The sequence below is a fragment of the Mesocricetus auratus genome, unplaced genomic scaffold (assembly GCF_017639785.1).
Source record: "Mesocricetus auratus isolate SY011 unplaced genomic scaffold, BCM_Maur_2.0 Super-Scaffold_4256, whole genome shotgun sequence".
In the NCBI taxonomy this organism is placed as follows: Eukaryota; Metazoa; Chordata; class Mammalia; order Rodentia; family Cricetidae; genus Mesocricetus; species Mesocricetus auratus.
In genome coordinates, this window is record NW_024429182.1 from 16,980,126 (window position 1) to 16,994,862 (window position 14,737).

At 47.8% G+C, this 14,737-nt stretch overlaps 1 protein-coding gene across 11 annotated transcripts in view; it reads left to right on the forward strand.

Moving 5' to 3' along the window:
• The window catches only part of Sec31b (SEC31 homolog B, COPII coat complex component), a 36,656-nt gene that overhangs the window by 15,198 nt on the left and 6,721 nt on the right, over positions 1-14,737 (forward strand). For 4 of the 11 annotated variants that reach the window (XM_040743952.1, XM_040743956.1, XM_040743973.1 and 1 more), the window contains 15 exons: positions 2,945-3,175; positions 4,715-4,789; positions 4,988-5,086; positions 5,373-5,472; positions 6,026-6,204; positions 6,445-6,571; positions 7,145-7,293; positions 7,926-8,099; positions 8,541-8,702; positions 9,864-10,038; positions 10,765-11,369; positions 11,595-11,756; positions 11,965-12,066; positions 12,486-12,557; positions 12,744-12,994. In XM_040743952.1, the coding sequence (XP_040599886.1) occupies positions 2,945-3,175; positions 4,715-4,789; positions 4,988-5,086; positions 5,373-5,472; positions 6,026-6,204; positions 6,445-6,571; positions 7,145-7,293; positions 7,926-8,099; positions 8,541-8,702; positions 9,864-10,038; positions 10,765-11,369; positions 11,595-11,756; positions 11,965-12,066; positions 12,486-12,557; positions 12,744-12,923 (2,592 nt within the window). In that variant the 3' untranslated portion in view covers positions 12,924-12,994. Of the gene's footprint in view, positions 1-2,944; positions 3,176-4,714; positions 4,790-4,987; positions 5,087-5,372; positions 5,473-6,025; positions 6,205-6,439; positions 6,572-7,144; positions 7,294-7,925; positions 8,100-8,540; positions 8,703-9,863; positions 10,039-10,764; positions 11,449-11,594; positions 11,757-11,964; positions 12,067-12,485; positions 12,558-12,743; positions 13,894-14,737 lie in introns of those variants that run through there. The other 7 variants (XM_040743968.1, XM_040743959.1, XM_040743988.1 and 4 more) reach the window with 7 other exon arrangements.

The window sequence follows — 14,737 nt, forward strand, 5'->3', positions numbered from 1 at the left end:
TGAGATTTCTGTAACTCTTAAATGTTTGTGCTGGTGACAAGGAAGGAAAGGAAAAGCATGCAGATTTTATTCTGTTATTCCACTACTCAAAAGTTTTGAGCTTCCCCTGCCTTATAGGCTTAAGACTATGTACACACGGGGCTCTGTGTACCTCCCCGGTGTCTTTTTATGTCTCATTCCCACCAGTCCTTGTATCTAGTTACATATGGCTCGTTTCTACCCTATGAACAGCCCTCACCTCTCTCGTGTCTGTCCTTCTGCTTCTCTCCTGTGCACTGAGTCCTACAGTGGACTTTAAAGACGCCCTGCTTAAATACCACCTCCTCCTTGGTTAACATTAGCCTCCATTCTGTAGAGATTTGTATTCCTGTGATTGTGTGTGTGTGTGTGTGTGTGTGTGGCATGTATGTATATATGTATGTATGTATGTATCTGGAGATCCTGCTAAATAACATATTCTGTAAGGTTAGGAAGTGCCTTGTTGATTTTCATATCCCCAATATCCCCAGAGCAGAACTTTTTAAACTCTAATGTGAATAAAGATTACTTGAGAATCTTACTAAAACTTGGATTCTGGTTCAGTGGCTCTGATATAGGAATCAAGATTTCCAATTTTCCAGCAACTTTCTAGGTGGTATCTTTGCTGCGAGTCTGAGGACCAACACTTTGAGTAGCAAGGAGGCCCTGAAGCACCTAACACACGGCTTTAGTACTAGATTTGATTTGAAAAAAGGTATATAAGAGGAGACATTTTGTGTTTGGAGTCAGCAGTTTTGTTATGAGGCATGACTTTATAAGAGAAGGAGAGTGGGCACTGGGGTATAGCTTGTTTAGCATGCCCACACCCTTGGGTTTAAATGCCTCACACCACTACCATCAACAAAAAAGGCAGGGGCAGTGAGGTGAAGAGTTCTTGTCATATCTCTGTTGCTAGTTAGGTGGCTCTGAAGTCATTTAACCCCTCAGGATATCAGTGTTGTTGTTCGCTGCAGCTCCAGGCGATGAAACATGAACCACAAAACTCAACACAAACCATGTGGAATTTATTGTGAAAGGGAGCAAAGCGGGGAGTTGGTGTTGGCCAACCAGGAGTAGAAATTAAACGAGAAAGAACAGGTGGAAGGTCTTGCTTAAAAGGGGGAAGGCTTGCACATGGATACAGAGTCCTTATGTGTCATGACATAGCCATGCAACACAGGGCCATTTGAACTGTCTAAGTACCTGCCTGAATGCCAGCATGAGTACCCTGCCAGTTGTCAGGGGGCGGGGTCAGCATAATGCCAGGATATCAACAACCAGTATCTTAACTTGTAAGACAGAAGTAGTAGTTCCTGTCCAGCATTCTGTAACACTGTCAAATACTATGCAAATTATAATAAATGACTTTGTTGAACACTAAGCCGTGCTCTAAAGTTTGTTCTGTAAGTGATATAATTATGACTAGAAAATTCACTAAGCAAATGGGAATTAGGAGGGAAGATAATGACTATTTAGGGAGTGGAACAGTGTGTCAATCTTGGTAACACATTGGAATAACTTGAGGGCTTCAAAATTACTGGTGCTACTCTCACCCAGCTCCTGGTGTCATTGTCTGGGTGTGGCCTGCTGACTGGAGAGCTTCCCAGAAGTTTCACTGTGTGGCCAAGATTGGGACTATTTGGAGAGAGGATTGTTAAACCTCTGATTTTGTACCATCTGCGTGATGTAAAGTGTCAGATTTGGCTGGCTGGCTGCCTCAGGTGGAGTGGTGTAGGTAAAGGCTCAGAAGTGAGGATGACCAGTCGTTTTTGGAATGTTGAGCAGTCACATAAATGATCAAGAGCAAAGATGCTGGGGTAGACATGTTTGGTCCTAATTTGGGGGGGGGTTGTGCTTGCCAGAGGAGGGTAAGTGATCTCCTGTGGTCTCTCAAACCATTATACGATCTGGAGTAGCAACAGGGTTGTGTGAGCAATAGGGCAGGCTCTAAGCCTTGGACTGGAAGAATGGAGAAAGACAAAGGCTAACAGGCACTTCTAGCGATGTAGGTGTGCTAACAAAGGGTGTAAGAAAAAGAGTACCTGTATGAGAGACATTGGACCAGGAGCGGGAAGATAAGCTTAGCTGTGGTGGTACACATAGCCTATGATAGTACCACCTCGTTTCCTCTAGGTGCTTGAGAAATGGTGGGAAGTGAGAGGGAGTACCAAGTGGTGACATCTTAATCTTGTGGTGGTTAAGATTGTTACAGGACGGGCTGGAGAAACAAACGGCTCAGCGGTTAAGAGCACTGACTGCTCTTCCAATTCCCAGCAACCACATGGTGGCCCACAACCATCTATAATGAGATCTGGTGCCCTCTTCTGGCCTGCAGGCACACATGCAGGCAGAACACTATACAAAATAAATACGTAAATTTAAAAAAAAAAAACCAGATTGTTATAGGACTCAATTCCTGATCCTGTTCCATCCTAGAAACTTCCTATTGGTTTTCCATCTGTCTTTGTCACTGTTCCATTGTTGTGCACAGACACCATGACCAAGACAACTCGTATAAAAGAAATCACTTAATTGGGGGCTTGCTTACACTTTCATAGACTTAGTTCATTATCATCAACATGGGGGAGCATTGTGGGATGCAGGTAGACATGGTAGCTGAGACCTCTACATCCAGATGTGTAGGCAGCAGGAAGTGAGAAAGTCACTGGGCCTGGCTTAGGCCCTTGAAGCCTCAAAGTTCACCTTGAGGACACACTTCCTCCAACAAGGCCACACCTTCCCGTCCTTCCCAAGTAGTGCTACTCCCTGATGACCAAGCATTCAAATATATAAGCATATAGGGGCTGCTCTCATTCAAACTACCACACTTACCCAAGGTTTGATTAACAGGTAGTCTTCTCTGAAATCTTAACTTGGCTATTGGCTTGAAAGTATAATGTTCTCCTTTCTTACATTTCCTTACCAGTTTGGGGGAAAGCTGGTTACCTTTGGCCTCCCCAGCATCCCTGTTGAGCAGTTGCCACAGCCTTGTCCCCGCCCTGTCTACATCAGTCAAGTCGTCACAGAATCAGAGTTCCTGACGCGGTCAGTCATGCTGCAGGAGGCCTTGGGATCTGGAAGTCTCCTTAATTATTGCCAGAGCAAGATTCAGCAAGCTTCACTGCCATGTGAAAAGATGCTCTGGCAGTTCCTGAAGGTAGGAGGCCTGAAGGCTGCCTGCTCTTCTCTAAAGATCCAGAACTCCAGCCCTCATCAATTCCAGGAGACATAGCAAGCACCCTGTGATCCATTCAAGAAGCTCATCCCCTGACTCGGTGTTCTCTGGACACAGGCTCTTTTGCCTTTACCCTTTCTAGAGGCTCAAAGGCCACTTGAAAAGATGTCGGAGGGTGGGAGTTGCTGCTATTGTTGATGTCCAGGATATTTTACCAGCTAAGGAAAATGCTTTCATAGTATCATGACAAAGGGAAGATTCATTGGAGTGATACATGAACATAAGGAGTTTTAGGGTTTGTTTGATGTAACCCAGGGCAGGTCCCTGTTTGATGTAACCCAGGGCAGCACCAGGGCTGGAGTTACAGTCTTCACTATGTCATTATAACATGGAGGAGTGTGTGCTTGCCAGCACACGTGAGAACTAGCTTGTGACAGAGTACTTTCTTAGCATGCATGAGGCTTGGTACCCCAACACACTCTCTCTCTCTCTCTCTCTCTCTCTCTCTCTCTCTCTCTCTCTCTCTCTCTCTCTCTCTCTCTCTCTCACCCACACACACACACTTACATGTGAACACATATAAAAGCACATGTGCTCACATGCATATGTACACAAAATAAATAAATTAATGTAAACTAAGATACTCAGAGCTGTCTATCATGATGGTTTCTGAAGCTGAGTACGGAGAGCCATTCCAAGGAAAAGCATGGAAGGAGGAGGAAGGCGAGATTGTCAGAAAGATTATAGTCAGAATCCATTGTTCAGTGTGGAAGAAACAAAAGTTGGAGGTCAGCTGACCCAGCTTCTCGGCCCTTGGTGTCTGGGACCGGGAGTGGGAGGTGACTTTGTGCACTATACCTGTGCCTCTTCTTCCAGTGTCTTCTCAACTGCGGTTAGACTCCAAGACCACTGCAGGTTACGATTGGCATCAGTCTCCTCCGAGGGCCAGAGACCAGGAGCACAGCCTAGTGCAGGGCCAGTGGCTCTCTCCTGTGTGAAATCTCTCATGCAGCAATTCAGAGTTCCCTTTAGCTCCCCACACGGCTCAGATGCAAGGAGATGACCCAGGTAGACACAAGCAGATATGTAAGGTGCCCTGACTTAGAGCTGCTTAGGCAGAAAGGCCAAGGGTCAGTTTCAGAGACCCCAGAGTTCGTGAAGCCAGAAAAAACCCTGCCATGGCGTCCATGGTTTGCATAGTTCCAGACCAGATGCAATAGCCAATCAATTACAAGCAGCAGTGCCTCAAAACAGCCAATGTTTTACTCTCATCAGGTTGCCAGGGTAACTGAGTTAGGAAGTCAACTGAAGGTACACTTCTTATTTAGAAGTGGCAAAGGGTTGTGATAATGCTGTTCCCAGGCCAGCAAAAGCCAGATCTGAGGAAGAAAGGAAAGAGGCAGCATCACTGTCGTGAGGGAACTGTATTTGAGGGTACACTTGTAAAATGTTCGTCATGGGACAGGAAGGGCCATTCACCTTCATTTAATGGAAGCGTTTCTGCATTTTCCTGTTCCTTAGGTGACCTTTGAGCATGACTCTAGGCTGCAGTTCCTCAGGCTGTTAGGGTTCAGCAAAGATGAGATTCAGAAGAAGGTAAGCAAATAATCCTGCCGGAGGAAGCTGCCCCAGGTCACCTGGCCACAGATGTGTGTTTTACCTCCTGGAATTTGTCTTTTCTTCAGAAAAGAGGGTGAAGGATCTTGAAGAGTGTAGTTGGTGGGGCCTGGGGGAAGGGTGTAAGGCTCTAGGGAGCCTGTCCCGAAGAGTGCTATCATAAGGCTCTCCTCACAGGTGGACACATGCTTGAAGAGTGACTTGCAGTTAGGGGGAAGCCCTCAGCTTGAGGCAGTTGACCTCAAAAGGGACAGACCACATGCCTTCTGCCACCAGGTATGGTAAGAGGCCTGCCCCCCCATTGGAGGTGGCATAGGAGACCTGCGTTTTAGGGAACACAGTCCTTGCTGCCCCTTCCATTTGCTCTCGGGAGGCTTCTAGAGAAGTCTTTGCTGTCTTGAGGCCAGGGTAGGACACAGAGTCCGAGGAGTTCTTCCCAAACCCACCTCACACTCTTTTAGTTTTATGCACTAGGGTGCAAATAGTAGAGCTTTGGTGAGCGCATGCGCTCTATTCTCTGGTTTGGGTTCCTACATGGTGACATCTGTCCTTCCGTGTACAGGCCTCCAAACACACCACCGAGGAAGCCTCTGCATCCTCAGCATTCTTTGATGAGCTGCTTCCACAGAACATGACTCCATGGGAGATCCCCACCACAGAAGGTACCCTGACCCTGGGGAAGCAGTGGGCCCAGAGGGTTTGGTTTTAGCAGCCTATTATTACCTCCTGCCTCCCACCTAAAATCTCATCTGTGGGTGGGTCTTGTACCAGCTAGTGCCGTCTCTAGTCAGAGTCTAATGATGGGTGCTGCCTGTGGATGGCCTCTTATTGAGGCCTTTTTCCATCCCTTAGTTTTCTTGTTAAAAGGACTGTACCCTTGCCCATGCTGAGCAAGCATACATTATGCCTGAGATCCTGTACACAAGGCCCTCCCTCTGTGTTCTGAGTCCTATTTTAGAAAGTTACAGTTGGACCAGGGCACCCCTGGGACACTACATTTTGTTGCCCAGAAATGAAACTTGGGAATTTTGTGGAACCAGACAGGCTGAATTAGAGATAGAGTTCGCAGACAGGCCTCCAAACACACTATGAAAGAAGCCGTCACATCCTGCCTTATTTGAAAAGTTGGAAACCAGAGGGGGAAGTTCTGAGATCTTGAGGGACAAGAAGTGAGTGTGTGGTGGTCAGCTAATGGGGTGAGGCACCTCTGTGTAGACACTGATGGACTCCTGAGCCGGGCCCTGCTCCTTGGGGAACTGCGGCCTGCTGTGGAGCTGTGTATGAAGGAAGAACGCTTTGCTGATGCCATCATCCTGGCCCAGGCTGGGGGAGCAGAGCTGCTGAAGTGGACACAAGAACACTACTTGGCCAAGAGGAGAACCAAAATCTCTCCGGTACTGCCCATCATGCAGGAGAAGAAAGGGGGCGGATCACTTGGGTCTGGACAAGTGGAGACCCATCTTGGGACTAGTGTTTGGGGTCCACCTATCTCCCTATTCTAACAACCTCTACTTCATTGCTAGTCCGGATGGGTTCTGACATGAGTGACTTTATTAGAACATCCCTGTTTGTGATACCTACTAACTGTGCTGGATGGAAGACCGAGGGTCTCTTTCCCTTTCTGCCCAGTACAGCTTCTAGCCTGTGTTGTAAAGAAGAACTGGAAAGACCTAGTATGTGCCTGTAGCCTGAAGAACTGGAGAGAAGCCCTGGCCTTGCTACTGACGTATTCAGGGCCAGAGAAATTCCCTGAGCTATGTGGTAGGTGTGATTCAGCACATGCCAACAGCCTTATGCAAGAAGGAGGCAAAGTATCAATCAGCCTGGGCTCTGGAAGGCAGGGCTCAGCCAGGAGACAGGGATTGTAGCATCTCTTATCCTGGAGATAAGATATGTTCCCTTTTTCCCCTATGTTACATCTTGTGGCAAGTTCCTTGCCTTTCTCTATAGAGCTAGGTTAGTCTGAGTTACCTTTTGTTTAAAAGATTTCTTTTTGTTTTTATTTATGTGTATGAGTATTTTGCTTGTATGTATATAAGTGAATGTACCATGTGTAGGCCTGGTCCCCATGGAAGGCAGAAGTAGACAGATTCCCAGGAACTGGAGTTTTAGATAGTTGTGAACTACCGTGAGCTCTGCAAATTGAACGCATGCCTTCTAGAAGAGCAGCATGTGCTCTTCACCACTGAGCCATCTCTCCATCCCCCTGGGTTGCATCAAAGCCATTGTAGACTCTTGTGTCAGAGCTCACAGAAGTCCACTTGTTCCCAAACATGTGAAGGAAGAATGGCACAGGGGAGCTGTGCTGTTAACCAAATTTGCTTCTCTCCACAGATATGCTGGGAACTCGAATGGAGCAGGAGGGAGGCAGGGCACTCGCCTCTGAAGCTAGACTCTGCTACGTGTGCTCGGGAAATGTGGAGCAGCTAGTAGACAGCTGGGCAAAATCCCTCCCAAAAGCCTCATGCCCCATGGCTCTGCAGGTACCTCTTCTCTGCAGTTCTAGCCACCTCGGGGCTCATAGGAGAGACTAGTAGCAGGGATATGCAGCTAAGAGAAGTGAGTCATATGCACATAAGGGAAGTGGGTAAGCTGGAGCCACGTGTTAGCGAAGAGCAGAGAGCCCTCAGTGTCTGATGCCTTATTTCTCAGGATGCCAAGCTTGGGTATGAGTCTTCATAAAATTGTCCCATGCAAGCATTCATCATACAAGTCAACTCAATGTTTGATATATAGTTTCTGGGAAGCATTCTCTGGATCTAAACTGTATCAGGTGCTCTGTGGTTAAGCAGAGATGGTGAAGTCATAGATGTGTGAGAGACCAGAGGCTCACATGAAATGATTAGTATAATAGCATCTGATTGATGACATAGCAAAAAAGGAATAAACGTACCAAGAAGAGAATTCAAGACCCAGACACAGCCCATTGATCCCACTCTTAATGGCCTAGGAATTGAGGCCTCCTCTATCATCTCTTACAGTGATTGTCTGTCGCCTTCACCACGGTGTGTCCAGGGGCTCTCCTTTCCATGGTATGGTGTTCCTGGGTGAACTACCTGGACAGAGCCAGATGTACTTGGAAAGGTGTTGATCACCTGCATCCTTGTCCCTACAGGACCTGATGGAGAAGGTGATCGTCCTTCGCAGGAGCTTGGAGCTACTGCAGGGTTCTGACAAGATGAGCCCAGGTCCTGCCACAGCCTACCGGCTTACCCAGTATGCCGGCCTCCTGGCAGCCCAGGGCAGCCTAGCCACTGCCATGAGCTTCCTACCCAGTGACTGCATCCAGGTGAGAGTGGCCATGACAAAGGCTATTCATTTATCTAATTGTATTCATTTATCTAACACCAAGCACATCCATGTTTAGGCACTATGCTAATGCTGTAGCTCCTGGGTGAAATAAGATCCCTTAGGCAGCTCTCAATCTGTTGGGAGAGATCATGTTGAAAGGTACAGTGCCATAAGAGAAGGTTACACTAAGCACTTTGGCACACCAGGGAAGAGGCCGATTTTTCTGGAGGCTTTCCTGTGGTGAAAGCAGTTGAACTTCAAAGAGAAGTGCCTAAGGGTACTCCCAGCAGGGAGAAAGCAGGGATTAGGAAACTTTGGGTCTCTTCAGGTTACTACAGAATATAGAGAGCAACCCAAAGTTTGCTGAATGAGGCCAGGCTTGTAGGAAAACATTTGTTTGTTTTAGTTTCCTAACCGCTCTTCCTTATTATGATTTTAGCCAGCAGTTCAGCAGCTGAGAGATCGACTTTTTCATGCCCAAGGTTCTGCTGTCCTGGGCCAGCAGGCTCCCACTTTCTCTTTTCCCCGGGTTGCTATAGGGACTACCCTCCACCCAAAAGAGATATTATCATATAGTATGGGATCCCAGACTCTTCACCAGGTAAGAACTTATCTGTTAATTCATTTATTCATCCATTGAAAAGTATTTATGTAACAGGCATGGTTGTAGACACTTGGAATACCTTAGTGAACAAAACCAGATGAAAATTCCCAGTTTCATAGAACCATGCTAGATTCAGTTATTTTTCTTATGACTGTTTATTGAACAAACACTAGAATCTTAGAACATAAAGAACACAGACTATAATTTTTGCCTTCAAGTAGTTCCTTTAGAGAAAAGACAAATATTGTCTTAGGGTTTCTAATGCTGCAAAGAGACATCATGACCAAAGCAACTCTTATAAAGGAAAACATTTAATTGGGGGTGGCTTATAGTTCCGAGGCTTAGTGCGTTATCGTCATGTCAGGACATAGGGCATGCAGACAGATGATGGTGCTGGAGAAGGGGCTGAGAGTTCTACATCTGAATCCACAGGCAACAGGAAATAAACTGTGTACCACACTGAGTATATCTTGAGCAAAGGAGGCCCCAAAGCCCAACCCTACAGTGATACACTTTTCTAACAAGGCCATACCTACTCAAACAAAGCCATACTTCCTAATAATGCCATTCCCTTGGGGGGTCATTTTCTTTCAAACCACCACAGATGTATTTAAAAATGTAGTAGAATTCAGAATAGCCAACATTGCAGTATGACAGAGTGCTATGGGAATATATAGAAGAAAAAGAAATTCTGTGTGTGTGTGTGTGTGTGTGTGTGTGTGCGCGCGCGCATGCGTGCATGTGTGCAGATGTGTATCACACTGCGTGTGTAGAAGTCAGAGGACACCCTGTGGGAACCAGTTCTCTCCTTCTGCCATGTGTGTTAAAGCATTTCATGAACCCTTGATTGGATACTAAAGGTTAAGTTATTTTGATAAGGGAATGGCTACATTAAGTCTACTTCAGGCACAGGGACAGAAGCGCAAACACACCGAAACAAGAGGAAGCAACAGCCTTTTGAGGAGCCCATGAAACTTCGGTGGGTTGTGATCTTGGGATGGAGTCGAATAAAGGAATAACCGGTGGGAAGTAGGAGGCTGAACATCTGGCATTTTGTACTGAAGAATTTAGGCTTGACCCTGGTGTTGCTACAGAGACAGGGCATGGGAAAATGCCACACCACATCACACCAGCCCCTGACCCTTTTCTCCTACACAGGTCCCGGCTCCATCTGCAAGGCCAAGGGCCACAGCTCAGCCATCGTTAGTGACACCCTTCACAGCCTTCCACCTCAGCCCTTCTCAGGGCTCACAGGCACAGTCTACAGGCGACTACAGGGTACCTGGGCCCCAGGAAACTCTGCCTCTGCATTTTGGCCCTGGAGTAAGGCCTGGTGAGTAAGAGGAGCTCTCTTCTGGCAGAGTACAGAGGTTTCAGGAAAGACAGACATACTGCTTCCCCAGTCCATGCTGATGACCCTAGAGAGAGCACTGTTGTTTGGGGACAGGGTCTCCTGTACCCCAGGCTAGCTTCAAAGTTGCTATGTAGCGAAGGATGACCTTAAACTGGTCTCTCTGCCTCTCCCCCCAAGTGCTGGAATTATAGGGTATACCCAACTTGTTTTGTCTTTTTAATAACTTTTTACAATTCTTTTTTTTTTGAGAAAATTCCTTTGACATTAAAGTCTGAATTCCTAATAGTGTCTTTTACTGAATCCCTCCTCATATTCTGCCTCTCTGTCTTTGTCTCTGTCTCTGGCTAAAGACTTTGTAATTTTGGCAATATACCAAAGACATTTCAATTCGCTAATATTGTTCTGAGGGTCAAATAAGGATTACAGTTAAAAAGCCCTTTGAAAATTACAGATTTCTCTCTGCATGTACTAATGATTCCTTGTTATTGTTAGTTGTGGGTTTACAGTTGTTTTTTGGTATGGACTCTTGCTTGGTTTCAAATGCCTGGTCTCAAAAGGTCGTGTCTCAGCCTCCTAGGTGTCACTAAAGGTGTGTCTCATCTCACTCGCCGTGTTTGTGCTGCTGATTTTTTTCTGGATGGTATTCTCCGAGTCTCTCCCAAAATGAAGTTTGATGATAAATTATCTAATTCTATTCTCCTTCAGCTTCATCTCAGCCTCAGCTGTTAGGAGGACAAAATGCTCAGGCTGCAAACCCGGTTGGATTCTCTGGAACATGGCCTCTTTCTGGTCCCCCTCCACTCATGGCATCCCCAGACATCATGCAGCCTGGCTCTAACCCCCTGCCTGAGACTCCTAGACTATTCCCTCGGCCTCCAATGGGACCACTAGGTCCCAGCCCTCTGAGTTCCCTGCCCTCAGCCTCTCCTGTCAGTTTTCCTGTGGCTTACCCTCCTGGAGGGCCAGGGGCTCTGTGCTCCAGTAGCCTCCTGAGCACCGGCATCTTGACTCCTCGTCCAGGTCAGTCTTCTTTCCATGCTCCTTCTGGGGGAGGGGTCATTGCCTCCTCTCTCCCCATCCCACCACTACTTTGTGAGTCTTTTCTTCTAAGCCCTTTGTCAGCTAGGAGTATGACTGATCTACAGAGGGAGGTATGGCAGACTCTAACTAAAATAATTTTTCCAGCTTTTAGAGTAACATCTCCAAGGTCCTTGACCATGTCCCTAAAATCCCCCATGTCTTGCTCTTTAGGATCCCAGGATGCCTGGCAAGTTGCTCCAGCTACCCAGGAAAACCTCCCGAGGAAAAAGGTTGCCGCCTCTTTCCCTAGCTGGTGACCCACCTTCTAGTTCTTTAAGAACTCCACCCTTCCGGTTTTTACTCCTCCGAGTTAGTGTGTACCTCTCAGCAACTCCCCTTCTCCCCCTGCACACACCTCCTGTTCTCCAGTTCCCTTTCACCATCCCGTTTCTTGTTCAAAACCAGAGCCTGGAGCCTCTCAAGGTTTGCTCACATGCTTTTCTTTATCTCGGTAGTTGCCAGAGACAATTATGCCTCCAGCACTGACTACAGTTCCAGCTATGTGCCTTGGCCCTGAGCCACCACCACAGGCCCTGCTGCCTCAGCCCCAGGTCTCCAGTGCGAGCTGGTCTCCTCCCGGAGCCCCAAGAGAAGGCAGCCTGCAGGTGACAAGAACAGTGAGTCCTCTCCCCTGGGCTGCCTTCCAGGGAAACCAGATTATCTGACCCTGAGCTGAGGGTGTCCTTCCTGCAGAGAAGGGGAGGGGTGGCTCTGAGCTCTGCCTTGATGGAAGCATGAGCTTGAGTCACAGGTGACTAAGCCTAGGGAAGCCATGAGGACAGCTTGCCTTCCGTCCTTCCTCACTGTTCCCATCAACAACTCCAGCAACTGCCTCCTGAGAGGAAGGTGCTGCCCGCAGAACACCAGTGCCTGAAGGACAGCTTTGAGGCGCTTATTCAGCGCTGTTCCCTGTCTGCCACTGACCTGGTAAGTCTGAGCCTTCCCACAGTGCCTCCTCACATCCTCAGCAGGCCGCTATGGCCTCTCGTGGAAACCAGTTCCCTTACTGTCCGGGACATACTGGCTCTATCTGGTACTTCTTTGATGTCCAAATGAAGTAGGGGAGGGCTTGGAGTCTGCCTGAATCCCACTTCTCAATAGCGGGATCAAAGAGCATGGGGACTTACGACAGCAAAGCATATTGGAAAATGGGTGGCGCTGGCGGGAGAAAGCTGCCATTCACTCACTAGCTGTGTCACCAGAGCAAGTCTCTTGCCATCTTTGGGTCTCTGTGAAATAAAGGAAATAGCACTGAGCCATCCTAGCTGTTGTATCTCATGGATGTTTATAGTGCTGTATAGGATGAGCCTTGGGGGTGGGGTCAGAATCCACTGTTCTCCCCACAGAAAACAAAAAGGAAGCTGGATGAGGCAACCCAGCGTCTAGAATGTCTATATGAAAAGCTCTGTGAGGGGACAGTAAGTACCTCACTGACTTCCTCTGCCTAGTGCCTCTGCACTGCCACCTGTGGTCAGAGGAAGCCCAGTGTCCCTTTGCTATGAGACTCAGAGCCATCTTCCTGAACGTGGGTCTCTTACCCTTTCCATGCTGTCTGAGCTGAGGCTGGGCCAGGCTCCTCTCACCTATGGTCAATCCCTCCGCAGCTCTCACCGCACGTCCTGGCTGGGCTCCATGAAGTTGCGCGATGTGTGGATGCAGGCAGCTTTGGTCAGGGGCTTGCAGTACATGCCCAGGTGGCGGGCTGCAGCAGCTTCAGCGAGGTGTCCAGCTTCATGCCTGTCCTGAAGGCCGTCCTCACCATCGCACACAAGCTGCAGGCCTAAGCCTGGCAGCGGAAAGGGGGAGTTTTTCAACAGATTGCTTATTTCTCCCAGTCTTCTCCCCTTGCTGCCAGGTATGTGACGCTGGGGCCTTGGTTCCACACCAGCAGAGGGCCTGTTTCTTACCTCTTTATGCCTGCCCACCTGGCCTTACCCTGGGTGCTTTCAGAGGTAAAGCAGAGAGTGAGCTCTTACTTTCCCTAATATGACAGTCCAAGGGGCCTGCACCAGGATGTCTTACACAGGGCTATTCTATTCAGATGGCTTCAGAGAGGGTGAACAGTGTCATTAGTTCAGTCTGCCCTTCTGGAGTTAGAGTCTAACTGTGCTTTCCCTCTGCCTCTGTCCATATTTATTGTAGCCCCAGGGATTTGAAGAGAATTTGTTGATGTTCACTCTTTCAACAAGTCATGGACATGAGAATTGGGTGTGGGTGTTGAGTAAAATCAAGAAAGGAACTGGCCTTTAAACATGGAGCCTCTCCTGTGTCAGCGTTAGTCCGGGTGGGCTGTTGGGTGGTGAGTGGCAGATGTGAAGTGCCTTTCGCTTAGATTCTGAGGTAGAAGCCTAGAGCGGCAGTTCTCAACCTGTGGGTCATGACCATCTAAGGCCATGGGAAAACTCAGGTATTTACATTATGACTCATAACAGTAGCAAAATTAGTTATAAAGTAACAAGGAAATAATTTATGGCTGGGGTCACACTGAGGAACTGTATTAAGGGGCACAGCCTGAGGAAGGCTGAGACTCCTGCTGTAGAGAATGACTTTTGACACTACCTAGGCTTGAGCCTGGCCCAAGGCCTTAAACCATTCAGTCTGTGATTTTTTGAGCCCGATTCTGGAATCAGAGCCGGCTACTCAAAGGGTCCAGGACCTTTCTTCCCTCAGCTCCTCTATGACTCCAATCTGCCTTCTCTGTCACATTTTCATGCTGGCCCCTCAACAGTGCAATAAAGTGATCTGCTTTCCAAAGTTGTTTCCCAAGCCTCCTCTCCTCTGGATCCTACTGTGGCTGCTTCCCTTTCAAGAGCAGAGAGGCTTGCCCCTGTACTATATAGGAAGGCAAGAGAGAGGTCTGGGGAGAGATAAGAACTAAAATATTGAGGAAAAGAACTTTAAAAATTATGAGTATGAGTGTTTAGCCTACATATATGTCTGTGTACAATGTTTAGTACTGGATGCCCACAAAGGCTAGAAGAGGGTACCTAGTGGGTGCTGGGAATTGAACCCATGTCCTTTGGAAGAGCTGTCATCTCTTCAGCCCAAGAAAATAATTTTTTAAATGTAGTCCCATGGACTTATGCTGCAGGCCTTTCCTTACGGTCTCTCTCTCTCTCTCTCTCTCTCTCTCTCTCTCTCTCTCTCTCTCTCTCTCTCTCTCTCTCTCTGTCTCTCTCTGTCTGTCTCTGTCTGTCTGTCTGTCTCTCTGTCTGCCTATCTGTCCTTCTGTCTGTCTCCATCTGTGCCTGACAGTTAGCTGCAGGGTTTCCCCCGCACCACTTCAGGGCTGAGCTCAGCTGCACAAAGAGCCTGGGTGTGAAGCCAGGGGGTAGCAGCCCTAATCCTGTTGTCGATCCCATCATGTCTGCAGGCTAGATGTGTGTGTTTGGGAGGGAGGGATTGTTAGGCAGTATTTGTTTGTAAAGCCACTTGCTCTTCAGATAATGCGTGTGCTAACTTCTATTGATGAAGCAGTGTGAGCCCCAGCAAAGTCCTTTCCCAAAGTGTCTTTGAAGCCAGAAGCCCATTGAAGGGAAGAAAGGCCGGGAGAGGGGATTAGTTTGTTCAGCAGCTGTGAATTTCAGTGGGAGGTTGA